Source organism: Lutjanus erythropterus, chromosome 1 (genome assembly GCF_056507025.1).
Source record: "Lutjanus erythropterus isolate fLutEry1 chromosome 1, fLutEry1.hap2, whole genome shotgun sequence".
NCBI classification, from domain to species: Eukaryota; Metazoa; Chordata; class Actinopteri; order Lutjaniformes; family Lutjanidae; genus Lutjanus; species Lutjanus erythropterus.
Window position 1 is genome coordinate 44,822,797 of NC_139317.1, and position 27,872 is coordinate 44,850,668.

Sequence of the window (27,872 nt, forward strand, 5' to 3'; positions counted from 1 at the left end):
TTTCAAGTCATCTTCTATACAGCATGGTGTTCATTCGGTAATAAACGGTCCCATTTAGAATAAAAAAGACGATAAAGAGGGGTACGCTTTAGGGCGGGGCTACCGTGTGATTGACAAATCATTCTCAGTGAGTCCATCTAGAGCAGGGGTCTGCAACCTGAGGCTCCAGAACCACATGCGGCTCTTCAGCTCCTCTCCAGTGGCTCACTGTGACTCTGGCAAAAAATGATATGGAAATGAATTTTTCAAATATTTTTCATGTTTCATTGTTGTAGGTCTATGAAAAAGTTGAGACAGCTCAAAATTTCAAGCCAACATGCTACATAAATAGTACATCAGTTTTGAGCCCAAGTCAAATTCTTCAGTTTTGACAGAGTTTTACCAACTACTGATCATTAGTTGAGTAAATTTACTTTTCACACGGAGGGTTCACCAAAGTCAGATCAAACTAGACAGTATTGATCAAATATGAATCAAGATTTGGTTTCTATAGTTTTTATTACTCAACTGAAATCTTTTCAGGAACATGTATTAGTGGACTGTTTAGTTGTAATACAAGAAAGACTGTGACCCAGCAGGCTGCCAATATTTTTGGCTGATCTGATGAGCCGAAATCAAGCACCACCCATGACGTTGCTCCACGCACTTGTTGGTACTGGGTGTGCTCTGGATCGCAGAACCAGAGGGGGCAATGTAACCTGACACACCAGATGGTTTGTGGTATGTGGGGAGTCGTCCCTAGAAACTGTTTGGAAAGGGGCAGGCACTTTCAAAAAAACACCAGGCGATTGGTTGTACCATCTGTCAATCACAGCAACCTCAACCAATCAGATCAAATTTTAGCCTTCAGCGTCGTTCTTTGCATGTCAGTTCTGATATAACTGATGCTATCACAGGATCTACACTAACCTCTTCAGAAGCCGCCATTGTTTGTTTGAGATGAGTCGCTTCCATGGATGCTTCTTGCTGTCGTCACACCTAAAACCACGCCCAAAACTGCCAGTAGTCCCTCCTAGGATGCTGATTGGCTCCAGCTCTTCTCTGCTTGTCACATATTTTGACAGTTTACAGTCACTGGAGCTTGATAATGATCCAGACTGTGGCAGACTTGTGACACAACAGGGAGTCTACCATTAAACCTTGATTTTCTATCACCCTGACTTTGTGACTTTATGTCTTAACTTTGTCCATTGGGCTCACTCTCCAGCTGTTCATCTGTGTCTCTTCTGTCCAGCTCTGTCTCATCATACAGACCTGAATACTGAAGCTTCATTCACTTCACACACCTATTAAGTAATCCATGTGTTTGCTGCGTTGGCTGAAAAGGACTAAACTTGATCTCCCTGTCTGTTCCTCTCTCTTTTTCCTTAATCTCAACCTGCTTTGATTGTCTTATCCTTGTCAGTGATTGAATTTATGGCAGTCTGGATTCAAATGAGTCTCTGCAGCCTGGCTCCAGAGGCGTGTGAGTGTTTTTGTGTGTTTGTGTACTGAAGCATGAGGATCTGTAACCCTCACCTCAGAGCATACCTGGGTGAAAAGCTTATTGATTGTTTTTCAATGACTTTTGGCCACTCATGTATATTCACGCTGCTGTCAAAATATGTCTGTTTCCCAGAGTTTCTTGACTTGTAAAGCGATACTGACAATATTTCACAAAATAGTATTTGACATTGATCTGAGCTTTTTTTTAAAGTTCTTATTTCATTGCCTTCCACAAACCTGTGAGATATCACTGAATAGCCATCATTTTAACAATTACTCCATGTAATGAAATTGGAAAAAGCTTAAACATACCCACTGAGGATGATACTACACGTCAGGGCTGCCTGGGGACGGTTTTCTTACACAAATTTTCTTCATGATACCAGTGGTGGAGATAGTTGAGAATGAAGACAACAGTGAACATCTGGGCCCTCAGAGACCCCCAATTTAACAATGAAGTCCGCTGTCCAAAATGACATGGAGGCACTGACACATTCAACTTTCACCAGGTTTTTTGATAATTAGAAATAACTACTAATAAAAAAGCAAAAATTAAACAAAATAAATGTACAGTATACCTGAATCAAGAAAAAGGAAAATATACACAATAGCACTGAAAAATTAAAAACAATGCGTATTATGTTCTGCAGAGGTGGCAAAAGTACGCACACACTGTACTTAGAAGTATAGATTCAACTTCTTTACTGCAGTAAAAGTGAAATTGTACAGAATCTGAAATGTATTCAAAGTATAAAATTAAAAGTCATCCTCTGAAAGACATTTCTACTAGCTGTTTCTGGGTGAAGCTAACTGAACCTCACCTTTGCCCACACTCGAGGTTCCCTCTCTCTCTGTTTCATCTTCTTACGTCTTTGGCATCATTTTCATCTTGTTTTGTCCTGTTGCGTTTTTTTTTTTTTTTGTCTCATTTTTGTCTTCTCATGTCTTTTATGTTATTTTCACCTTGTCATGTACTGTTACTTTTTCACCTTGTTACATAAATTTAGTCTTGTTATGTCTTTTATGCTGTTTTCATCTTCACGTCTGTTATGACATTTTTATGCCAGTTTCATCTTGGAATGTCTTGTTACGACATTTTTGTCTCATTATGTCTTTTGTTAGTTTTCATCTTGTTCCGTCTTTTATGCAGTGTTCATCTTGTTAGATCTTTTAACATTGTTTTCATCTTGCATTAAATGTAAAGTCTGTTTTGAAAATGTAAGAAGCAGAGAGTATAGATATTTGTTAAAATGTAGGGAATAAAAATAAAGAAAAAAGTTGATATAGACCAATATTGCTGTGATAGTCCAATATCAGGCCAATAATATCGGTCAACCAAAATATCAGTCAGGCTCCTCTAGATGGGTACTGACAGTGTCATGGTTTGAAGCACAGGGCCGCTGATCAAGCTGCAGTGTTTGTCGAGTTGTGAGTGAGAACATGTTGCTGTTGAGGTGTAGTGTGTTTTCAGAAAGGGTCACCACTGCCTACAAATTCAAGCGAGAGGAGGTCTGACTTTGATCTTCTCTCCTCCGACCGGTTTTAGGACGTGCATTACCCAGCGTGTTCCATTAAATCATCTGTTAGTGTCAAACATTACAACACATTTGTTACTGTTGTTCATGAAACTCACTGTCATATCATGTCCTTGTGTTGCAGGTATTGCTTATCTGGGTGGCGTCTGCAGCGCCAAGAGGAAGTGTGTGTTAGCAGAGGACAATGGACTCAATCTGGCCTTCACCATCGCTCACGAGCTGGGACACAAGTAGGTTTCCCTGTGCTCGACTTTTAATCAGGTGTATTTTAACAATGGGTCGTGTTATTATACCGCTGCTGTGTCCGTACCATCCATGTTTCTGTTGTGAGAATGCTGTGAAAGTGCACAAGACCAGAGCAGAGTGTAGAGGAAGTCCAGGGCATTATTAAAGGTTCTTCGGTGTGTTTCAACCTAACCATATTTTCTCATGTTTTCTATTTTTGTCTAGGTGACTAATGGCGAAAACAAAGTTTTGAAATTGGTCCAGTATTGAGTGAGATAGCTGCAGTCTGCTGCAGACTGCAGTATAATCCTTATGGGCAATTGCGAACTGTCAAAGTCCGTCCATTAAAAAAGCTTGTTTTTGCCACTCAGGCTCAGACTGTTGTTCTAAGTGTCTGACTACAATATGGAAAAGCATTTGGCATCCTAGGTCCCGTCTAGGGATGTACGATACAGGATTTTTGGCAATATAATTTTGGCCAGTTTCTAATGCCGATAACTGTACTGTCACAATGTGTCAAAATGAAACAAGATGGTGGACCCAAAAATGCAAACAGTTCCAATGTTTTTAAGAAAATGAATGGACAAAAAGCTTACGTAAAGGCAGTCAGGTCAAAACCAGTCCAAAAAATCAAATGAATTCACACAAGACAAAATGAGGAACACAAGGTCCATAAACACTAATCCAAAGTCCAACAAATGAAAATGAGATCAAGAGTACCGAAGATGACACACAATGATGACGAACTAACACAGAAACAGAGAAACACAAGGACTAACTAGGCAAGAAACTAATCACACACAGATGAAAGAAATGCTAATCAAAAAGGGTGGGAAAAGAACAAAGACAAGGAAGTAAAGTCAAGACATATGAGGGAGGACCAGGACCATAAAATAAAACAAGGATTAACTAACGAAAAACCCCAAATCATTACATATACATGCACTTTTTTCCCCACGTAATTGCAAACATCAAGTTTGTTTAACCAGAAACAGCTGTTTTACGCTCTTGCCAAACACGGCAGACTCCTTTTAGAGAAACTGTAATTTAACCATCGTAAATACGCTAAATTCAAACTCCGCAGGAACAAAATCAAAGTTGCCAAAACCGTCTCGGCTCGTGTTTCCACTGCTTCATCAATAACCACCTCTGGTTGTTTGGTCAAAATAAAGTTTTTGTTTACTGAGGTAACTGTGAAAAAAATCAGGAGAGGAGCCAGACTGAGGCTGGACATCAGAGAAGCAACAAACAGCATCTAGCACCAGAATGTCTTTCTCATCTTCTTTGGACATACTTTGACAGTGCACAGTTGCCCATAAGGATTACATTGCAGCTCATTGTGCGGCTGGTAGCTGCAGCAGTGTCGCTCAGTACTGGACCAGTTTCAAAAATTGTTCTCCCCATTCATCACGTAGACACAAAAACATGGGTGAAAAGGGTCTAGTGCTGAGCAACATCTTGATATTATATTGTATCATGATATGAGACTAGATATCATGATATATTTAGCATATTGTAATATTGTGATTTGGCAAAACTGTTGCTGCATTATAGTTAAGTGATATTCATAACTTATAGCTGTTCTGTTATTTGCTTTTACTTTCTTAGTCATTCTATCCACATTAAGAAAGCACCAACAGTCATCCCTATAATACTGTCACAATATTGAGGTATTTCATCAAAAATATTATGATATACACTTATTTTACCTCACCCCTTGGAGTACATGTCATTAGTCACAACCTACGTGATCAATAATTCTATTATATTATATCCAAATTAAACTTCACTTTCACAACAGTTTTTTCAGCTATATTTCTCAGGTCTAAAAGGGTCCAAGTTGAAAAATACATAAGTTACTCTTTAAGTCAAATGTAATTAAAATTTTCATTTAGTCTTTAACTTGTCAACCTAAATCGACTGTGATTTGGGGTCAGGTCTCTGCAGTCGCTGTACAGTTACGAGTGAAAAAGGATAAATTCCTAATCCAAATCACCACCAAAATCCAATTCATTGTTGTCTCACACCCTGTCTCTCCACCAAATGCATATCTGTTTGTAGTTATCAGACATACTGACAGTGACAGTGGTCATGTTTGAGACTATGTCCAGTGTTGACTGTTGGGTTCAGTAGAGGCCTTGTTCCTCCTCCACCATGTCCACAGTTCAAACAAACCCACCTCTCAGAAAACCTACAGCCAGTGTGCGAAATATGGGGGGGTCCAGGGGGGTCCGACCCCCCCGATTAACCCATGAGACCAACGAAAGCCTCAAAAGCAAAATTTGAAGGGGGTCTCAAATTTTGTCAAAAGAAATATTTTATTGTCACTAATGGTCACTAAAATGTTTTTTTAAGCTCAATTTAAAAAAAGAAATACTCACAAATATTTTTTGCCAAACGAAGCCAGCCAGTCCTGTGTGTGTATGCAAATTAGCCATGTGCGCACCAAACAGAAGAAAGACGTAACGTTGAGAAGTCATACTGGTCATTCTAAAAATGGCAAGCAAGCAAAAGCTAAACCAGAGTGTATCACTCGCACACTTTGGGTTCACATTCAAAAAGGTGGCACTCAGAGATGAAGATGCTGGTGCAGGTAGCACAGTGGGCCCACTCACTACCAGAACAGAGGATCCTCTCCCACCCAGTGACTCCACAGAAGAACAAGGTGAAGTTGAGGCCGAGTGCTCTGAAGACGCAGCAGGTGCTGAGGTAACGTTAGCTGCTACTGCTGCTAGCACCGTCATATTTGCTGTAGATGGATGGTTAAATTATGTCACACGATCGGTCATACTGCAGGCTCTCATTTGCAAGTGCACTGATCGCGTGCCGATAGGTTATACCTGACATTTATTCAGTCAATTGCTCTTGTAAATGCGCCAGATTGGTGTCAGTTGTTGTTGTGTCTGCATTGTAATGCACAACTTTGCCTCTCCTTGTTATAAAACAACGTGCATCCATACAACTTTAGCCAATGCAACCTCCTATGTCAGTGTTGCTTTGTGAATACTATGGGATTATCAAAAATTGTTAAGTGTGTGCCTGTGTGCTGTCACGTAGGCTATAGACTGATTGTCTTGGCTTGCATCCATGAAATATTGTAATGTTATAGACCTACTGCATATTGAGAACATTTAGATCGGTATTGCACAACAATCGGGAGATGGGGACCCCCCCGAATATTGACGGGTATTTCGCACACTGCCTACAGCTATGTGAGTAGTGCGGAGTGAAGGTGGAACAGTTCTGAGTTTCTCTTTTCAAAGTCGAAGAGTCTCACTCAAGGATAACAAGCAAGCCGTATTTATACGCTCTGCGCTGGAGAGGTCTTCTGTGTCTTTTGTCCACAAACAGTGAGTGGACGAGTTCCCTGACTGATGTTTGCTGTGACAACAAGCGCCGGCTCTCAGTGTCACACATCAGAGAGACTGATTTCCAAACTTACCAGGAGCTCTGGTTTCTCCTCTCCTCTTCCGCACCGTCTCCTCTTGCTCTTTCGTCTCTGTACATTCACAAGGACATAAAATTTGGACTGATCTCAAATGAAATATTGTCCATTCAAGCTTCCCTCATGGTGCCCTAGGGTAAATTTACTTCTGGTCCTCTCCGTTTGCCTCAATTTGTTTGCATTTGTGTTGCCTCTGTCTGCTTTTGCCGAGTTTGCATGGTGCAGCTGTAGGAAATGTAGAGAAAGTTCTCTCCTGCTGTCTCTCTGATGTCCAACCCCCGATATTTCCTCATCTATCTCAGTGAGTCAAGGGTTTATTTTGACCAAACCAGAGTTGGTGATTGTTGGCAGAGTGGAAAGACAAACTAAGACTTTTGGTTGTGGGGAGTTTTATTTGGTTTCTGTGGAGCTGAAATGAAATGTGTTTTATGATGATAAAAATCATTGTTTTTATAAATGGAGTCTGGTGAGTTTTGTGAGTCATATAAAGTCTGTTTCTGGTTAAACAAAAAGGATCTTACTCTCTAACAAAAAGCTCAATCTCTGTAGGGATCTTTTCTATAAGGCTTACAGACATTTAGAAGAACTATACATGTATGTATAGTTCATATGCTTAACATATGCATATGAACTATACATATGCTTACAAAAGAAATCGAATGGCATTGTTTTTACCATTGTCTTTAAGACCCCTCCATGTCATCCAGCTACAGAAATATAAAACTGGTTATTTACTGATTAGCATACCATGTTGAGGCTAATCGCTCAGAAGTTATTAACTTAAGTTATCAACTTAACAGTACACTGTGCTAAATAACTGACGCAGTACAACTGATGCTTCATTTCATTACTGTATCTTTACTTTACCTCTTTATTTCTCCAGTTTTTCCTCCTCTTCTTTTCTTTTTTTTCTTCCCTGTGCTCCGGAAAGTTTAGGTCATTTTGACATGTTTACAAAGTTCTCTGTAGGGGTGCAACGGATCAAAAAACTCACGGTTCGGATCGTATCACGGGTTTGAGTCACGGATCGGATCATTTTTTGGATCAGCAAAAAAGAAAATAGTGGTGGGATTAGGGTTAAATTATTTTAAAAAATGCACTTGTCTTTGATCTTTGTCTGTCTGTAATTATCACCATAGTTATGTAATGTAATAATAATGATAATAGTAATGATAATGGTAATAATATTAAACATTTTGACTTATACAGTGCTGTACTATGTATATACTATACATATATTAAATCATTATACACTGTACAGTATAATACACAACTATGCTCTGTAGTCTGGCTCAATGTCCCGCCTACAGCAGCACATCTGATTGGTTAGAAGTCACGATCAATCAGCAGACACACTGTGTCACAGACGATCAATCAGCAGACACACTGTGTCACAGACGGGGTGAGACAGAGCTGCACTGGTGAGCAGAGAGGAGCTGTGTAGAAGTTAAGACAGCTGATATCACCAAAGTTTCAATGAACATCACAGTTTTATGATCTGTTTCTTTGGTGATAGCAGAGTTACATCAGTGAAAAAGTTATGGTCTGGATTTCACTCAAGGTGATGTGACGGCTTTTAAATCAGTCACTCTTCACAGAGATGAGCTGAACACAGCAGCATCTGTCCTGTCTGTTCACTGTAACTCTCTTCTCAGGTATTATAACTTATACAAAAATTAACAGTGACAGTAAAACTATGATGCTCACATGTAATAATAATAATAATAATAATAATAATAATAACAACAATAATAATAATAATAATTTTATTTATATAGCACTTTTCAAGCTTATGTGCAAGGTGCTTTCCATATTAAAAGATTCACAGAATAAAAAGGGAAAATAGTCAGACCATTTAAATACAGAGTCAGAATTATTAACTTATTTGGTATTATCATTTGTAGTAATATTTATTGGGCATTGCTTTACATTTGAATCTATGTTAGCCTTTCCATTTTAAGAGTTAATAGTAATAACTAGTTTTAATATAATTATATTGAAGGTTTGGAAGTTCGTAAGTAAGTTCGGAATGGTACAGTATGAGTTAAGGGTAAGAAATAAGAAGAATAGAAAAGTACAGAACAAGTTAAGAAAAGTCTGTTGCACTCTGTTACACATTGTGAATGTCATTATGGGGTGAGCATTGTGGTGGAACTTTTTAAAATGAAGTTAAAGATGAGGGGTTATACCTTTCATATGCAGATATTACCTCTACTGCATTGTTTTTTGCAGTAGCCAAACAAACAGCCAAACTATGACACGTAAAGTTAGCACTTTTCAAACATTGCTTCCTCTTTTAAGCCTAGGTGGAACTGCCAGGGGGAACATGACCCCCTGTCCCAATATATCACTGTAAACACAACTATGTTATTTCAGTAAAATAAATAATGCAATGGAAGCACTGGTGCTGACATGTAAATGCACATTTTTAAGTTTTAGGAGGTTTCCATCCCTGCACTTGGCCTCATGATGGTTTGATTCTCTTGAATTTGAGTCAGTGAGAGAAGCTGGCGGTGCAGTGTGGTCTTCCTGAGCTGGCAGTGACAGAGCGTTCATTATCAGACTTACAACACTACTTTTGGTGTCAGGAATTGCTCTTGAGAAATTTTCATGCAATTATCCCCTCCAAAGTTTTCAATCCCCTGCATCTAAGGTCAGAGAAAATATTGGAATTTGAACCCTTTCACGTTTTATAATTTTACTCAATGATAAATATGGGTTCTGGGCTTGGTAGATGAAGATATTCAACATTACAAGACAAGCCAAGCTCAGCTGATTATTTCTCCACTCTGTGTGGCAGCAAGATGTCTGTTAAGACTGGAAACACGCAGTCTGCACATAAAGCCTTCATTGACAGCCCAGTTACACTGAGCTGCAGCGATGCCAAATCCACCTGAAAACATGCCAAAGTGTATGAACCTTTGTAGCAGCTTTGTGACTGTGCCAGGCCCCTCAGGAGTTATCACAGTTTTCATCGAGCAGCTCTGCTGCAGCTCTGGGGGCCAGGAAAGGTAACAAGCTGGCACACACTGTGTCTGACTGCTGCCCATGTACAGTACATGCACGTTATGGAAGCAGTGTTACATAAGCACACACTGCGGGCACCTCCAAACGCACACGCGCACTAGATCCAATTATTTTCTTGTGCGTAGCTATTTAAGCACTGAGGTGCTCGTACAATATTTGTCACAATTTTTCACTCTGAACTGCCCTGCGTCAAGGGGGTTAGACGTGTAATCAAAGCTGCTCTATAAGTAAAGATGACGCACTACGAGCTGCGTCAGTGGTATGAAACGGTACACACTTCCTGTTTCCTGAGTGGGTGCGGTTGGTCAGCCTTATGCAAGATGTGTGCTCCTGTTTCTGATCCAGATTATGATGCAGGACCATTTTAATTATAAGATATATATTTTACCACCTTGTGTTTTTTTACTGTTTTGTGGATTTTAGATGTTCACTGCAGAGGTGTGGACTCGAGTCACATGACTTGACTTGAGCCAGACTCAAGTCACAAATTTGATGACTTTACACTCCACTTGACAAAATCCAAAAAGACTTGTCTCTTGTTCATTTCCTCTTGAATCATTTAATGTTAAAGCTTTTCATTCTCACTTAATTCTCCAGATCCACATTGTTTGAACCAATCAGACGGCATCCAATCAAATTGCAGGAAAGAACCATGAACAGCTAACGTTACGATAACTTTTTCTTGTTATTAAAGCCTGTTGCTGCACAAAGTTTCTATCATAAAAGGTATGTGTCAACAGGATCCGTCATTTCCACACTTTACATTGTCTATGTAAGCAGCCATTCAATGCATTCTGGTAGATCTGCAGTGGGTTTCGAGAGACAGTTCATAAAGTTGGCTGCCTCTCATTTGCATGAAGTTGATTTAAACTTTATTTAAATCAGGGACGACCTCTGTGACTCGCTGCCCCTGGAAAACCTTCTGAAAAACCTTTGGATGAAGACTGCAACAACTCTGCTTTATTTCTTGCCTAAAAAATGTTCAGAAAACACCGGAATTTGGTCTGGTTTGAAATCTGGGAGCAGACAACCCATGACTGAGTGTTTGTTCAGTCAAGTGCATCCAGCCCTTATAGCTACAATTGAGGTCACAGAGGTCAGGTCCTCAGTGTTTTTTCTGGGTCTTTTTAAATTTCTAGTATTTATAGTTCTTAAACTGCTGACTCATACTGACAAATTGCTAAAACTACTTGCAGTCATACAATTAAATAACGGGAGTATGGCTTATTGTTTGGATAAGTTTTAGAAAAGAGTGTTAGAACACTTGTCAGGTCATTTAAGGAAAACCCTGACAGATACTGCAGTTGTGCCCCTCTACTCAATTTGTATGACAGTGAGAGTGATTTCAGTGCAAGTGAACTGAAAAAGAATGATTTCAAATTTGCCCATATTTGTGACTTATCTTGTATTGGATTCTAGTCAAATTTTCATCAAAGTGCTGGCACTGACATCAGTTTAAGTCATTATCGTTACTCTCAAAATACACTAAAATGCAGAATTTATACTATGGTATAAACATTCTCAATTAGCAGGGCTAGGACCCATGACCTCAGTGTTTCTAAACTCCTGGCTATGGACCAGAATGCAACCAGTGTCTTTGTGTGTTTGTAGGAAGGTGTAGCCTTTTGTTGGTCAGTACCACCCATTAAAAATAGTTCACCCAAAAATAAAAAATTCAGTCATTATCTACTCACCCTTCTGACTGAAGGTCACGTTTAGTTTTTTATTTCATAAAACACTGCTGGAGTTTCACAGGAAAACAGTGTTGCAGAATCTTCGAAACCATGCAAGTGAGTGGTGACCAGTTTTCAAATGTAAAAAAAAAAAATAACTGAAAGAAAACATAAAAAGCCTCCATACTGCTCGTGTGGTGTATTCCAAGTCTCCTAAAGCCCCAACATGCCAAGTTGCCTTGAAAGACATCTTTCACACCCTGTTTTTAGTAGGGATGCACCGATCGACCAGCCAGAGACCTGAACTGGCTGGTTTTCAGCTTGACCGTCTGGTCAGCGTCTCACATCTGATTCTGTACCTGTCATTGTCACACACATGTTCTGCACGATGGTCATGTCATGTACACAGCAGACAAACTGACCGTGATATCACACCCACCACAGCACTGATCACTGCTACACACTCAGACACATGCTTGCATGAAGTTGGTGTCAGCGACAGATTCCAAGAACAGGATAAAGAGAAGACAGACAGTCTACAATGTCACAGGACAGCTGTAAACTTTGTGGCTCTTCAGGCTAACTGTCTTTCTGCTGTTCACAGAGGGACAGTTAAAATCTCACCTCCTGTTCTGGCTGAAGAATAAACAACCTGTGTTGATGTGTCTCCTCAAACATTTTCTCATCCAGACTCGTTTAACTTCTGTGTCTGTTTGTCTCACGGCAAAGTTTTACTGCAAACTGTTGCACCGCATCAGTCTCCAGTTTGTTTACATCTGCTTCCAGAGATCACGTGAAATCACGTCCCGCAAAATCCCGCAAGAGTCTATGATCTTGTGAGATCATGTTCCCCCTATTCATAATCTTAATATAAAACTATAATAAGAAGAATAAGAAAATTGAAATCGGTGCTTCTCTAGTTTTTTGCCTGAATCTTTACTGTAGATCCTTAGCTTGGAGCCATTTTCATGCATGAATGCACACCGTCTGACCTGGGTAGGTTTGGAGGCATTTTATGTTTTGTTTTTTTTTCTGCTTGAAAACTGGTCACCATTCATTTTCCTGTGAAACTCGGGCAGTATTTTGTGGAGCAAAAAACTAAACCTGACCTTCAATCAGCGTGAGGGTGAGTAGACTGAATTTTCTTTTTTGGGTGAACTATCCCTTTAAGCATCCAATTCTGGAAAGTGGCGTGACCCCTTGTGTCCAAAATAATGTCTTTGGTGATTTATCATTATGCATTACTGCTGGACTATTGCTTGTCCTTGTCAAAACAATTTAACAGTAGAAACAGCAGAAATTAAATGTTTGCACTTTGTTTAGCTGCTTCTGTCTTGTCTCCAGTAGCTTAACATGCTTAATATTGTGATTGAGCATCTTTTGAAGACAATTTTGTTGCTGGATCTCACAAGAGTATGTTGCTGAGACAGAGACGGGTCTCAAACAAAGTTAATTCTCTCCTGATTCGTGTGTCTGAAAATGCTATTTTAATGTCAGAATGTGGGAAGATTCATGGCTTGTGAAAACTGGGTCCAGCGTTTACTTTCGGTGACAATGGGGCAAAGGAATCAGTCACAATCTGTGCTCACGTTCACCTCTCCCATCAGAGAAGTGGCCTGACTGGTCGTGGCCCAGTTGGACACATCTCAGACACTGATCTGTTCCCTCTGCTGTGGAGGCACTGCACTACGGTCTGCAGAGGAGGAGGACGAGCATGAGTCCTGAATGTAATTCTATATTGCTTTCATTTCGACCAGGGGAAAAGAGTCTGCACTTGTAATTTATTAGTTTCTGAGTCTGTGCCGGGAGTTCAGACTAGGATGTTGTTTTTAATTTGCAAATGTAGGTCATGGCTTTGGGTGGAAACACACACACACACACACACACACACACGCAAGCACACACACACACACAGTAACTGTGCCCAAGTGAAGTCCTCCCTGTTTCAACACACACTCCATCCTCTGCTGAACTCTAGTTGTGTCTCTCACACAGACATGCATTGTGTGTGCACAGATGCACTGTGGGTAAGAGATCATTCCCCTCAGGCTCTGACTCTGCTCTATCAATATGTTGCAGGTGTGTTACTGTAAGATGTGCTGCTGGTTGAAGGGAATTCACTGGTTTTCCATTGTGTTATAAGTGTGTGTCCTGTAGCTGTGTGCTTTGGCACAATTCTCCAAAGAAAATCCTGATTTTTAGCTGCGACCTGCAGCTCCACAGCTCGCTCTGTTGGTTGGTTGGTTGATTAATCCGTGAGTTGGTCCACAAAAAGTTCCCCACCCTTTGGCAGCCACAGTTTTTGCCCGAGGAGGTTGAAATTCGGCATGGAGTTTAAGTGTGTGTGTGTGTGTGTGTGTGTGTGTGTGTGTGTGTGTGTGTTTGTTGGTTCATGCCAGTTGGCTAAAAGGAGGTGTGGTAGTGGGTGTAGCCTATCACAAAAAGGTGCATAACTTCCAAGTGCATTCACATACTCATTTAGGGGAAAGGTTGATCACGAGCAAAATGATGGCCGATTAACAGTTCATGGCGAGTGAAAAAAAGGGGTGTGGCCTATGACAAAAATGTGCATCATCTACACAGATTAACGTAACATGACCAAATTTTGTAGAGCCAGTATTTCAGAGGTTCTTGTGTAGCCAACAGATATTCGGACTAAGACTTCCTCTTCTTTACACCTGTTTACAGTCCAGTTAGCAGATTAGGGCTGCACAGTTCATTGCAATCTCATTAAAATTGCAATATGGTCAAGTGCCATATCCAAATTGCAGAACCAAACTGCAATTTTTTGAAAAATGAAAAATGTATGAGAAAACAGCATTATAATGAGGAGCTGTAGTGCTGCAGAGATGACCTGGCCTAAAAATCTTCAGGTGAAAGAAAGCATTTGTTTGGTTCAGACCTCAGTAAATATCACACCATCACAGTTTCTTTATTTCTTTTTTCCAGTGAACATGAAAATTGTAATACAAAACTGATCATTTCCATCAATCATATTGCAAATTCAGTGAAAATAATCGCAATATGACTTTTTTTTTAACCAAATCCTGCAGCCCTAATTGAGATGCGGGAGTGGAGCTGGAGGCTGTGTCCCAGTCTGATTAGCCTAAGTCTAGTCTAATTTAGCAGCGGTGCGTCGGTGACTTCACTGGCTGTTGAGCTTGGTTCATTTGCCCATTCGCTCGGCTTCAGTTCTGATGCTCATTACGGCATCGCTCCCTGCCAGCAAACCCTGCTGGGTCCCCCCTGTCCCGGGCCTGAGAACCTACTCAGGAGGACACAAACCAACACCCCCCGACCCCACTGTGCAGTTATGTGCTTGATATTGCTTGTGTTTTCTGTGTCACAAGAGAAAAGGACAGTGAATATTAAAGTTCGTAAAGACTACTGTTTGTCTTACTATTAGATTATGTTTGAGAATGTCACAGATAATTATGTGACTGGTTCTGTGCAGGGCTGTAGCCATGGTTATAGCAGAAGTCACCAAGTACAATATATTCTCATGCAAATCACTCTAACAAAATGATTAAATGAATGAAGGATTATACAATGAAGAACTGCTGGATCTACTGGAGTCAGATGTGCATAAGGTTGCAAAGTATGTGCATTTTCCTTAACTGATAGTTGGTTAACAGTTGATTAATTGATTAATAACTAACCATTAATAATTCATGAGATACAAAGTGCACATCTCTTTCTCTGTTCAAGTTTTATTAAACAACAGGACCACATTAGTTATGTACAACATTAATTTATGAAGCACAAGCAATTAAATGAACACATTAGTAAAACAATAAGACTCTAACCTTAAATGGAAGCTCTTGTCTGCCTGTTCATTTTCAATAAGTGGCTCAAATCAATGACTTCATTGACATTCACAAAATATTCCTGTTTTTGCCCTTGTTCTGAAAAACACAATATTTCTACTAGGGCTGCATGATATGGTAAGAAAAAGTCATATTTTTTATTTTCTCTGGAAAAAAAATAAATAAATAAAATCATGATATGACATTTGTTGGGGTCTGTAGCAAACAACATGTTTACATCTTGACAACAAGATTTAGTGCATCATTATTATGCTCTTTATCAAGAAATCGCAGGGTTCTGGGATTTTGGATACCGCACTTGCCATATTGCGATTTTGATAATACGAATTCCGATTAATTGTGCAGCCCTAATTCCTACTAAGTTGTCTACATGGCAGTACAAATATGAATGGAATGATATGTTTATTTGTGTTGTGTTGTGTATATACTGTACGTATCTGTGTTCTGATCTGAGGCGCTGAACAGACTTTGGCAACAAATTTGTATAAGGACAATGAAGAATCTGTCTATCTCTGGCAAATATTCCTCCAATAATTCACTGTAATATGAATTATAGTGGTTGTGGAAAATTAGTGTGAATGTAAACGTAGCCAGTGATAAATGGGGTGCAGCTACTGTCTTTTCTTGACTAACAAAACAGATGAAACCAAAGTGAGAAAACCTGTGAGCTGTGTAGAAATGGTACAGAATACATATTTTATTAGTCAATTAATTTTTAATGGTTTAAACTGTTGGTGCTGATGAATCGATTAAAGATTAATGATTAAAATCCCTAATTGAAGCTCATGCTGTCCTGCACGTCACTGCGGGTTAAAAGTTCAATGACAGTCACAGTTATATTTAAAGAGTCAAACAATCAGTGTCATCAGTGAGACTGAATTCATCATTTGTGTCACGGTGCTGATCAACAAGCCTCCTGCTGCAAGATTGTCAGATGCTTTTCTGTTGCTGCACATTTGATCACAGGAATAGGAATGTAACAGTGTACTGTATGGATATAAAAGTGTCTCTGCATACAAGAAGGTAAGACGTGGTGGTAACATTTAAGGCTGTCTGAGCAGAGAAATGATGCAAGAGAACTTGCATTTACTTGATCTGAGCATAAAGTTAGTCATAAGTCTCCAGAAAAGACTGTTTCAGCCCCCACTGTACTGCTGCTTAACATGCTGTTGCCTCAAAATACATCTCCAAGCACAGGAAGTAAGAAGTTGTCTGGTTGACTCCTTATCTGAGAAGCAGCTCTACAGCTCTTTGACACAGCGTCCATGTGTGTGTGTGTGTGTCTTTCCTCCAGCATGGGAATGAGCCACGATGACGACCACGCCACCTGCACCGGCCACTCTCACATCATGTCTGGCGAGTGGGTGAAAGGAAGAAACCCCAGCGACCTGTCGTGGTCGTCCTGCAGCCGCGATGACCTGGAGAACTTCCTGAGGTGAGACGTTTTTTTCACACCTAAACTGTAAGATGAGCTGTATTAGCCTGTTGCAGGCAGAGGAGTGTGGAAGTATAATCAGGACTTTGTGTAGCCAGAAACTTCCTTCCTGAGACGTTTGAATATGTTTGCAGATGTGCGAATGTGCTCCTACATGATATCAAATCATGCAATCAGATATTTGTGAAATTTGTCCTTCCTTTGACACTGCTGCAGAACCTGAAATATTAAATAAATAAAGATATTATGAAGTAAATAATCATATGCATAAATTCTGTAGGTCCTGTCCTCCTCTATGAATTGACAGGCACATCAGTGTCATCCCCAGCTACCACACAGATAGAGATGTATCAGATTGACCCTCTTTGATGAGGCAGTTGGACAGAACTATCAAAGAAAAACACACCATCAACAAAAGTTTCCAAGTTTCTACTGTGATGAATATAAGACACGTATTGGAGAGCCTAAACCAGAAACAGTACAATACATAAAACAATACAAATAGGTTCTAAATGTACCATCAGATGAGCTAACAGTAGCATGATGTTGCTAAAAACATGTGACTGACATGAACACACTATCTTTATTTTTATCTGCACATAAAATATTCAAGTATCTCTATCTTTGACAAATATGCTTATATGTGAATAAGTGATGAACCTGAAGTGCATTTTAACATGCTGACGATGCTTTCAAATGTCAGGATGGTGTCTACTGAATAGAGGCATTATTATATATATATAATTATAGTTATTCACATTAAAGATATTTTGTTATCTAAAAGCTTTTATTATGAAGTAGCAAAATCAGGAAAATGTTTGATTTTCATCATTAGTGACTCTTATCAGCTGAAGGCGAACATGAAACAGAAAGCAGATACCTCAGAGGACAAACAGTGACACCTGAGAGAAAGCAAACTTCCGACCACACAGATCTGCAAGAAGCTACAAAAATACTGAGAGCTGAACACACAGACTCTCTTAAAAACCTCTTTCACTCTGGGCTCCCGCACAGACATGAGCTGAGTTTCGGCTCTCTGGCACACACCAGGAGAAACGTGGAAAAAGCTCAATTTTCTTAGTTACCAGGGTGAGAAGTCATCATCTAATATATGATTGGTTATCTGTAAAAAAAAAAAAAAAAAAAGGCCTGATGACGACACCAGCAGATATCTGAAAATTTCAAGGATTTTCAACCTGAAATGCTCAGAGCATTTCACACGAAAAAGGAGGAGTGTTTGGAAAAATGAGTCCAGGATTCTTCCACCTGTTTGGGAAGAATTTAAAAAAAGATGCTGGCAAAAACTATGTGGATAGAGGGCAGAATTGTATCTTTCTCTGAGCACATCTTTAGTATCAACACACAACAGAGGTAACTTTAAATTAACCAACTTAGTTACTGCAATAAGCGCCGTCTCCTCACTTTAATGATGAGTAATTAACCAAGCTCAAACTATGCTTAGCTCTCTCTCTCTCCTTCTCTTTCTCTCTCTCTCTGTTCCATACATACACACTCAGCTGTGCTGCCAAGTGTGCTGACAGTGTCAGTGTGCTGCCAGGCTCTCTGTGGGGCCTGTATAAGCTGCACCAAGAGTCCATGGTGGCCTTTTTAACTATAGCATGATGGTGAAAGAATGGAAAATCTAACTCAGTCCTGCTCTGCAAAGGCCAGTCCAGCATCTAATTGTATTCTGGACTTGAATGGAATAAGAGTTTATATGAATACAAATGCATGCTTGTGTGCGCCGCAGCAAGCGGGGAACATTCCCACAACACTGAGTAACATTCTCTACAAGTTTTTGAAATGTCACAGGAGAAATGTTATACAAAAACGCAAATGTAATGTTCCAAGAATGTTGTCAGGATGTTGACAATTTGAGTCATTTGTATCATCCTGTCAGGGTTTATTTCATAATAATGACCTGCTCACTGTACATTATCCTGATTATTACATGGTTACTTACCAAAATAATTTATATGTATATTTGAGACACATTTATGTGACACAGAACTTAAAATTATTAATTTAAAATGATTTTCTGGCTTTATTGCACAATAGTGACCTGCTCAGTGTACATTACACTGCTTGTTACATGGTTATGTAGCAAAAAAATCAATAATTTGGCACAAAATGTTAATTTTAAAATGATTTTAGTTGTTTAAGAATTACTTTATTCTTCCTCCAGAGTTTATGATCAGAACCATAGCAGCGACCTGTTCTTCATAACAACAGTCTGTTATACAAAAATAACAGACCTTAAAATGTTATAACTGACCAGTCACAACCATGTAATAAGTACCATGTTAACGTTGCATGTGAACATGGATAGAACGTTATGTCTGCTATAATCTAATAATGTTCTCAGGGTGTTGAAATACATGGATGGATGAAAATAACATTCAGTGAGAAACACTGATGCAAAGTTACATTTTGTGCCACAAACCACCCAGATAAAAACTGTAATGAACCTTGTCCTTCAGAGCCAGAACTTGCAACACACAAGTTTGAAAATGTTGAAAACACCCTGAAAGAACTGTGCCAGCAATACAACATGCTTTAAATGAAAATAAATCATTTGATTATATCTGTTTTATTTTTCCATATCATTGTACCCCTGGCTGTGTTGAACTGCTGTGATTGAATGTTCACTGTTTGCTGTTACTATATGTCCCTGATGGAGGCGTTGAATAAGCAGAGAATCACTCAGAATATCGTCTGGATTCTGGGGTTGAACGCACATTTTTTTTCTTAACTGTCACCTGTTTGCCTTGTAATTTTGTTCAAGAAAACGTTTAAAGAATGTTTGCTGTCTGCCCATTACTTGTCAGTTTCAGCACAGTTTGTTTACTTTGTCTTCTGTCAGTCAAACATGTTGACGTGCTCCTCCTGTCATCTGAGACAAACAGAAGCATTTCTGATATTTCTCCAAAGACCTTTTGTCTTCCCTTTTTAATAGTACGAAACTATTAACAATACATTTAAGAAACATGACTACATGCACTGACATTTTTGACTATATTTATTTATTTATTTGTTGGTTTATGTAACAGGGACAGTGCGCATTGCCGTAAATGGACCAGAGCTGCCCAAGAAGCTTTTTTTTTTTTTTATCTGCAGTCCCGAGAGCGATGCTACAAAGTCATCTTAAAAAGCATAATATAAAGGCGCCTGCATATTATCAGCAGTAAAACTGCCATGTGCTGACTGTGCTACTGTTTTCCTATGGAGAGATCCAGGACTGTCGCAGGGGTGTGTATGGCACTCGCAAACTTGATGCACATGAATCACTTCCACACATACTCTAATAGTTTTTTTTTTTTTTAAATAGGTGAGTAAGTTTATTATCTTTTTATTCAGAACTCACACGGTTTTCTTCGCAAACCTTGATTCTATATAGTTTGAGGACAGTTTACTTATTGTAACTTCAAACAGCAGTTTTCCTTCCTAACCTCCTATTTGGGGATTTTCTCATCAAGAAAATCTTCTGTGGATCATATAAAAGGTGCCACTTCTCAACCCTTAGTCTCTTGTCCTCCCTGCTGACTGCTTCAAGGAAGTCAGCATCATTTTTGATCAGAGGCAGAACATTGGAGGTGAAGCAAACATGCAAAACTCAACCTGTTTGTTGACACATGGAGTAGATTAGGACATTATTAAAAAACAAAGTGATCAGCTGTTTCTTTCGCATCACTTCCAATTAGGAAGGTCCACTATCACAATGTGGTCTAGTATGGATGCTGTGAGGCCTGGGTATATTCACTGTGATTTTCATCCTGTTTGTGTCAGGTGCAAGGCCCTGCAGTTACCTAAGGCCCTGTGCAGCTGTACACTTTGCACAACCCATGTGATGATTCTGGAGAGAGCGCTTCCCTCGGCATGGCCCTCATCTTGAAATCCCCACTGATCGAAGTGCTCAAAGTTCAAAGTATTTCAGCTTATTATAGCTGACCTTTCAAAGTACAACCAATCAGATAACAGCTATATGTGACAAAGTAGTCAGGAGTGACTTACACTCAGCGTGTAATGCTCAAGGCACCAAAATATATATATTTGAAAAATTAAAAACCAGCATTTCTTTCTAAAAATCATGACCTTCAAGATAATCCACACACCTTGTGAGGAGTTTCAGTTTCTTTCTGCAGTAGAATCTGAAAACACACAACAATATTGAGGTAAAAATTTCAGACTCACTTTTCACTCACTCACTCACAAATCATACCCGAGTACAAATGAAACACCTATTCAAGTGGACCCAAGAACAAATTTAGTCAGAGTACAGTACACAGTGTTCCACTCATCAAACAAACTGGACTTGTATCTCAGCCCAAGGCCCTAATATGAGGGCCTCCTTAGTTTACACCTTTATCACCTAATGATAAAGTCTGCCCATTGTCGCGTTGGCCTGTACCTTCATCTGCAAACTGCATTAATGCAGAATAAGATATAATTATATGTTCTGCTGGACAGCGAGCCCCATCAGCCCTGGGACATGACCCAAACAGCAGATAGTCATCGCACACACAAAGAGGTCTTAATTTAACTCATACCTGTGATGTCACTACATCTGCTTTCAAAATAACGGCTCAGATCTTCCCTGCCGTAAATGCCAAGTCTCTGTTGGATTCTGATTTGACAATGAAAAGAAAACTCTTGGACATAAAACTGTTCAGTGGTAAGCACACAGCGTGTGAAACCTTCTCTTTTGTGCTTTTCAAACAGGTCCAAAGCCAGTGCCTGCCTGCTGCACACGGACCCCAGGAGCCGCTACCAGGTCCGGCTCCCTCCCAAGCTGCCAGGCATGCACTACAGCGTGGATGAGCAGTGCCAGATCCTGTTTGGGACCAATGCCACTTTCTGCAATGACATGGAGGTACAGCATATTTTAAATGTCACACCTTACTTTGTTTTCAGGATATATTTATCTACTCTGTGTGATAAACAGGAGATCCACTGATAATTAGAATGTGCAAGAGCTACGGGAACATTTGCAGGCATGGAAACAAAAAATCAACTGGAAAAACTGGAGAATGAATCTTACAGTGATCATATTAAGAATGATTTAAACCAGTATGTCAAGTTCGTGACAGTGTGAGGCTGATTCCTGGTTGATGAACCTTTGTCCTCTTCCCAGTGGATGCTGGGAGCGGTTTTGTTCTGTAATCAGACAGCTGATGTTGTCTGATTACCATATTGAAACCATGTCCCACATTTTGATTGCCTCTGGTTTTTAAAAGTCCAACCTATGCTGGACGCTTTTCTAAATTCTTTTGTCCAGCACTGTGTTACGCCCAACTGGGAAAAGTGTGAGTCACCACAAAACCACAAGTTATGCAGGTTGAGATGGAATATGATGGAAACTACCACAAAAAACAAGAAATTCAGCTACAACAAAGACTGGGAAACTACTTATCTATTGTTTATTGTCTATTGTGTGCTACTGAATCAACCAAAGGGCAAAGCACAGAGACGTTCTGAGCAGAGGGGCAGAATAAATATGTGTCATTTTTGTATCAAAATTTTATACAACCTCAGTATCAGTGATTTGTCCCACATTCTCCCACACAAACATACTCTCTGTCTCACATTTGATTTGTTGGGATCTGCAGGGTATTCCATCGAGGCTGATAAATAACTCTGCACTGAAGTGAAAAAGCCTGGCCTGAATTAACTTCAACTTCCACTCGAGCTTAATCTGTTCCACACACTGCTGCACTGTACATTTCCTGCCAGAGTGACAAGTTCACTGCTCACCTTTTCCTTTGCTCAGCTCTGCTGTGGCAGGCTGCCATTTTTAAGTGAATAAATGCATTGGGGTGGCATGGTGTGTCGCCTTACAGCAAGCAGGCTCTGAGTTCAGATCCCCCAGCCAGCTTTGGGGCTGGGGAGTTTGTGGGTTGGGCATGGCTTTCCTGTTCAAAGTCTGCACATTCTCCTTGTATCTGCGTAGGCTCTCCTCAGGTAATAATACTACATTTTATTGAATGGTGCCTTTCACATAGATAAGATGCAGTTGAAGGAGTTAGAGTGAGTACGTTAGATTAAACAGATGGGTTTTAAGAGCAGTTTCCAGCACCTCTGCAACCCTTCAAGGATCAGTTGTTGCATACGATGAATGAATGAATAAATTAATTGGCTTGGCTAAAAAATGCCAGGTTTGGGCAGGAAATCCCATGTCTTGCAACCAATCTTCTGATCTTCAGTGTTTTCACATTTTATTGCCGGCTCAGCTCGCTTGAAACCTGAACCTTAAAGTGATACCAAAAAAAGTACTGGGTAGCAGGTACTATCCACGATGGAAAACCAAAAACAAAATGAGTCAAGCCGAGCCCTACTGTACAGTGGAAATGCTGCTTAAGGGAGTCCGGAGTTTGTGCTGATCTGAAGTTGTGGGAGGATTTCTAACATCCACTGCTGGTACCCATCGGTCCTGAGTTCCCCCTGGGCCTGCTGCAGTTGTTGTCCTCTGTGTAGGAGGCTCCTCACCACTGATCTTTGATGTTCTGAGCATAGGCAGCAATTACGTGGGTGCTCTGAAAAGGTTGAGCACTGGCATTTCATCATGGCTCTGTCTCTGTCTGGTACCAGTTAGTTGACTTGTTATGTTGTCTGGCAGTCATGGTGAGCTGCTCCATTGGGCGGGAGGGAAATTAACAGGTTAATAAGGTAAACGGTTAAACCAGGGGTCTGCAACCTGTAGCTCCAGAGCCCTCCCCAGTGGCTCCCTGTGACTTTTGCAAAACAATATACACAAATAAATAAAGGTTTTTGCATTTTAATATGTATTTATCACAGGTCTACACTGTAAACATGAAAAAGTTAAGAAAGCTCAAAATTTCAAGGCTATATACTGCAATAGATTTTTGAGTTTTGAGCCCAACTCAGATTCTCTTGTTTTGAAAAAGTTTTACCAGCTACCAGTCTTTTAATAGATAATTTACTTTTCTTCTTTTGATAAACTTAAATCTTTGAGTTTTAGAAAGCCCAAAAATGTATTTAAGAAAATGTTGAATAAATTCATTTGAGTGCAAGTTAATTTTTCTTTAATATTTTCAATGAAACCCATTTAATTTTCAAGCAGCAAAATGATAACATACATTGAAATGAATGAAATACATTTTTTAGTTTCTAAAACTCAAAGATTCAAATTCATCTAAATAAACGTAAATTATCTCAACTAACGATCAAAAGTCAGCAAAATTTTTTAAACTTTATTTTAAAACTCAAGTTTTTGAGTTGGGCTCAAAACCCAAATATCTATTGTAGCATGTTGCCTTGAAATTTTCAGTTGTCGTAACTATTTTTTATATAGTGTAAAATGATTATTACATTCTCCAACTGTAACAATAAGTAGCATTTACACTGAATTTAAAAAAGTTTTAAGATTTCATCAAGTGAAAAGTGCATCATGGCCTACGTCTATGGCTCAGTGCCTAGTCCTCTAAATTTTGGCAGTGCCTCGTCTTCTTGAGTCTTCATAAACCCGCTATGGATGCCAAATAAAAAAAAAAGAAAAGAAAAGTCTTCAGGGAAAAGAGAGAATTTAATATTTGCAGCTCCAGACAGATTTTTCCCCCTTTTTTCTTTGGCCAAAAATGTCTCTTTTGATTGTAAAGGTTGCAGACCCCTGAGTTTAACAGTTGGTCAGCAGCATGCATTCACGAGTCAAAGTTCACCAGAGTTAAGCGGTAAGTGAAAGCTCTGTGTGAACAGGTTTAATATAGCTTAAAAAGTAAAGTAAAGGGGGACCAGACTGGTTGCAACAGGCACACTGGCCCCTCTGTGGCCCCTGCCCACAACTGCCACAGTCTGCCAGCCATTTGGGTTTCATCATGGACAGTATTAAATATTAAATATATTCAGTAAAATTCAAATTGCCATAGCAACAGGCTGCATCCATCCTAAGTGGACTCTCAGCATCTGAACAATGAGGACTCAGGATGTCTCTGATCACTTTAGCATGTTCAGAGAAGACAGGAGCCAGAATCTGAGGAGATGAGAAGTGAGAGAGGATGAAAAGAGGAGTAGATCAAGGAGAGGCTAAATGAATTATCCAGTCAACAGCATCTTTGATTGCATTACATCAAAGTAAGAGAGGGAGCGGGTCATATGAGCTTTCACAGGAGGCACGCATGCTCAAGCAAACGCACAGTTTAAAGCAGGAAGCGCTCCGTCTACAGAGTGTAACAAACAGTCTCTTCGCATGTCAGCTTCTCATCAAAGCGAGAGCAAAGAGGAGATCACGGTTCAATTTCATGTGCTCTGTCTGCTTCACAAGGGGAACTGACATGCACATTCGCACACAAATATGCTCACACACAACCGTCCACAGCGCTCAGCAGGGGGAGTTTGTTTGAGTGGCCAAAACCGCTGCTGAAGTGGAGCCTCCTCCGTGTTCCAGGCCTGTTTCTGCGGTCAGACAGAAGTAATGTGAAAAGTGGATTGAGAGGGTGATCAATGTCATCTGTTATGGTGGGTGTCATGGGATATCTCTGACCTCAGACCAGGGATGACAGCTGTGAGTGAATCAAAACCGGAAACGGAGAGGGAAGAGGTCAAAGGTCAAAATCAAATGGCATTTTTACAGTCTCATAAGCGTGCAGGTCGTTGTAAATTATGATTGTGCATGAAGAGTTGAGGCAAAAAGTGTTGGTGTGTTGTTGACGTTGGCATTTTTTGTTTTCCTCAGTTTTTTGTTGTAAAAATGTTTGAGATTCCAGCAGTGGGACCTCTGTGACTGAAGGCTGACATTAAGTATGATGCTGCAGTGTGAATCCACCTGGTAGTGACTTAATACATAACCTCAGCAAAGTAAACACAAGCATTATGAGCTTCAAGCCTGTCATTGGATTGGGAAACGTTGAGGTAATATTCAAAGTAAAAAGAAGTGTACTGACCGGAGTACCTCAGGGTTTAACTCATACAAAGTCTGACATGCCATAAATTCTCTAATAGTGTCCAAAGCCTTTATTTACCTTCACTGCAGAGAAAGCAAGGCTTTTATTTGAAACAGGCTTCAGACCAAAACACACCACTGCCGAATGGCACGTGTCAAAACAGCTGCCCCTGTTATTTTCTATGTGCAACCCCCACACCCGTGGCTGCTTAGTGCACCACCACTCATGGATGCTCGCCGCTGCCCCATTTGCAGTCTCACTGCCCCTGAAAACATGCATTTTTCCAGAGAAAAACAGCTGTTTTTTACTCCAACACAATGCCTAACTACAGATGTTATTTTGGAGTTGGTTGCACTGTAAAAACAAAAAAATCTAGAAAACTCTTTTTCCCTTGACTTACTGCAATAGATTTTTGAGTTTTGAGCCCAGTTCAAAGAACTAATAGTCGACTACTAACCCTTGTTGACATAATTCATTCAATGAATTTGAATCTTTAAGTTTAAGAAGAAAGTAAGAAACCAGAAGAATTAGTGTTTCAAAAATTATTGACTAAACTCACTGAAGTGAGAGTGAATAACTGTTAATATTTTAATATTTTCAGTTAAAATCATTTAATTTTCAGGCATCCAAATAATGATTAATAAGGTTCACAGCTCACAGCTGTAACCAATTTTTTAAATACATTTAAATAGATACATTTTTTTCTCATTATCGTTTATCTGAAGAAGAAAATTAAGTTATCATAATTGAAGATTATAGGTTGGCCTTTTTTTTAGTTGATTTCAAAACTTAAGAGTTCAAGTTGGGCTCAGAACAACAGTAACTTGCCCTGAAATTTTAAGTTTTCTCAACTTAACTTCTTACTTCTTCTAACTTTTCTTTTTTACACTGTGCCCTTTTCTCACTGTAGTTTTAACTATTTCACTTGGGACTGTATCCACAAGAGAAAGACAGATCTTTCATTTTTCTCTTATTTAATAAGTTCATTTTGTCTTGTTATTATTCTGTTTGCTGTTAATTCAAACTCAACAGGTTTCATATGAAAAGTCTCTATTGGCTCAGAGGGCAGAAACCTTCACCTTCCTGCTCAGCCTTTAATGTGAAGCATCTATAGGACTGTTGAGTTTTATTTACTGATTGATTGGACGACAGAGAAGAAGCAGTTTGAATGAACTCATAAAAGAGGACAGTTTCTTTGATAAAGGAAAACGGAGAGCAACAGAGTGACGAGTATGACCTGACTGATGTTGTACTGATTGAATTCAACAGTAAGTGAATCTAATGCTGAATTTACTGTGTGAAGAACAGACAATTATGCAATAATAATATATGGTATCTCCTGTATTTCTTTGCGTGTGTGTGTGTTTGTCAGCACCTGATGTGCGCTGGTCTGTGGTGTTTAGTAGAGGGAGATGCTTCCTGCAAGACAAAACTGGATCCTCCTCTGGATGGGACAGAATGTGGAGCAGACAAGGTAGGACTGTCTCAGTCACACAGTGTGCTGCCATGCCAAGATTATGATGAGTGTGAAGTCCACTTGAAATTATTTTGTGTTTTGTATTGTGTGTGTGACTGTGTGTGTGTGTGTGTGTCAGTGGTGCAGGGCAGGCGAGTGTGTCAGTAAGACTCCCATCCCTCAGCATGTGGACGGTGACTGGAGTCCATGGAGCCAGTGGAGCATGTGCAGCAGGACCTGCGGTACTGGAGTCCAGTTCAGACAGAGGAAATGTGACAACCCTCCGTATGTCACCCGCCTGTCTGTCTGTCTGTCTGTCTGTCTGTCTGACTGACCTGTTTGCACTATCTTGATCATATCTACTCATCAATTTGCTCATTTATCTTGATATTATGGCTTACAGACTTTTGTTAGCCTCCATCTCCCTCCTAAACTGAGTGTCCATACTGTGTGTGTGTGTGCGTGTGTGTGTGTGTGTGTGTGTGTGTGTGTGTGTGTGTGCGTGCCTGCGTGCCTGCCTGCGTGCCTGCAGGCCTGGTCCTGGTGGGAGACACTGTCAGAAGGCCAGCGTGGAGCACAAAGCCTGTGAAGGTCCTCCCTGTCCCAAGGGTGCACCCAGCTTCAGAGACCTGCAGTGTCTGTCCTATGACCGACACGCCAGCAAGAAGAAGGGCAATATGCTGACTGCTATTATTAATGATGGTGAGACACACACACACACACACACACACACACACACACAGTGCTTTTTAAAGTTGTCCAGTTTTTTGTACATCTGAAGTCCAGTGTGAGTCAGGTTCAACCTTTTGAAAACACGGTCTCATAGACAGTCACCTTTAGTTTTACATGTGGAGTGTTGAATGTCCTTGG

General features: G+C 40.0%; 1 protein-coding gene across 2 annotated transcripts in view; it reads left to right on the forward strand.

Moving 5' to 3' along the window:
- The window catches only part of adamts17 (ADAM metallopeptidase with thrombospondin type 1 motif, 17), a 188,465-nt gene that overhangs the window by 96,687 nt on the left and 63,906 nt on the right, over positions 1–27,872 (forward strand). For both annotated transcript variants that reach the window (XM_084722188.1, XM_084722196.1), the window contains exons 8-13: positions 3,145–3,250; positions 16,512–16,652; positions 21,372–21,522; positions 26,919–27,020; positions 27,142–27,287; positions 27,535–27,704. In XM_084722188.1, the coding sequence (XP_084578314.1) occupies positions 3,145–3,250; positions 16,512–16,652; positions 21,372–21,522; positions 26,919–27,020; positions 27,142–27,287; positions 27,535–27,704 (816 nt within the window). The remainder of the gene's footprint in view (positions 1–3,144; positions 3,251–16,511; positions 16,653–21,371; positions 21,523–26,918; positions 27,021–27,141; positions 27,288–27,534; positions 27,705–27,872) is intronic.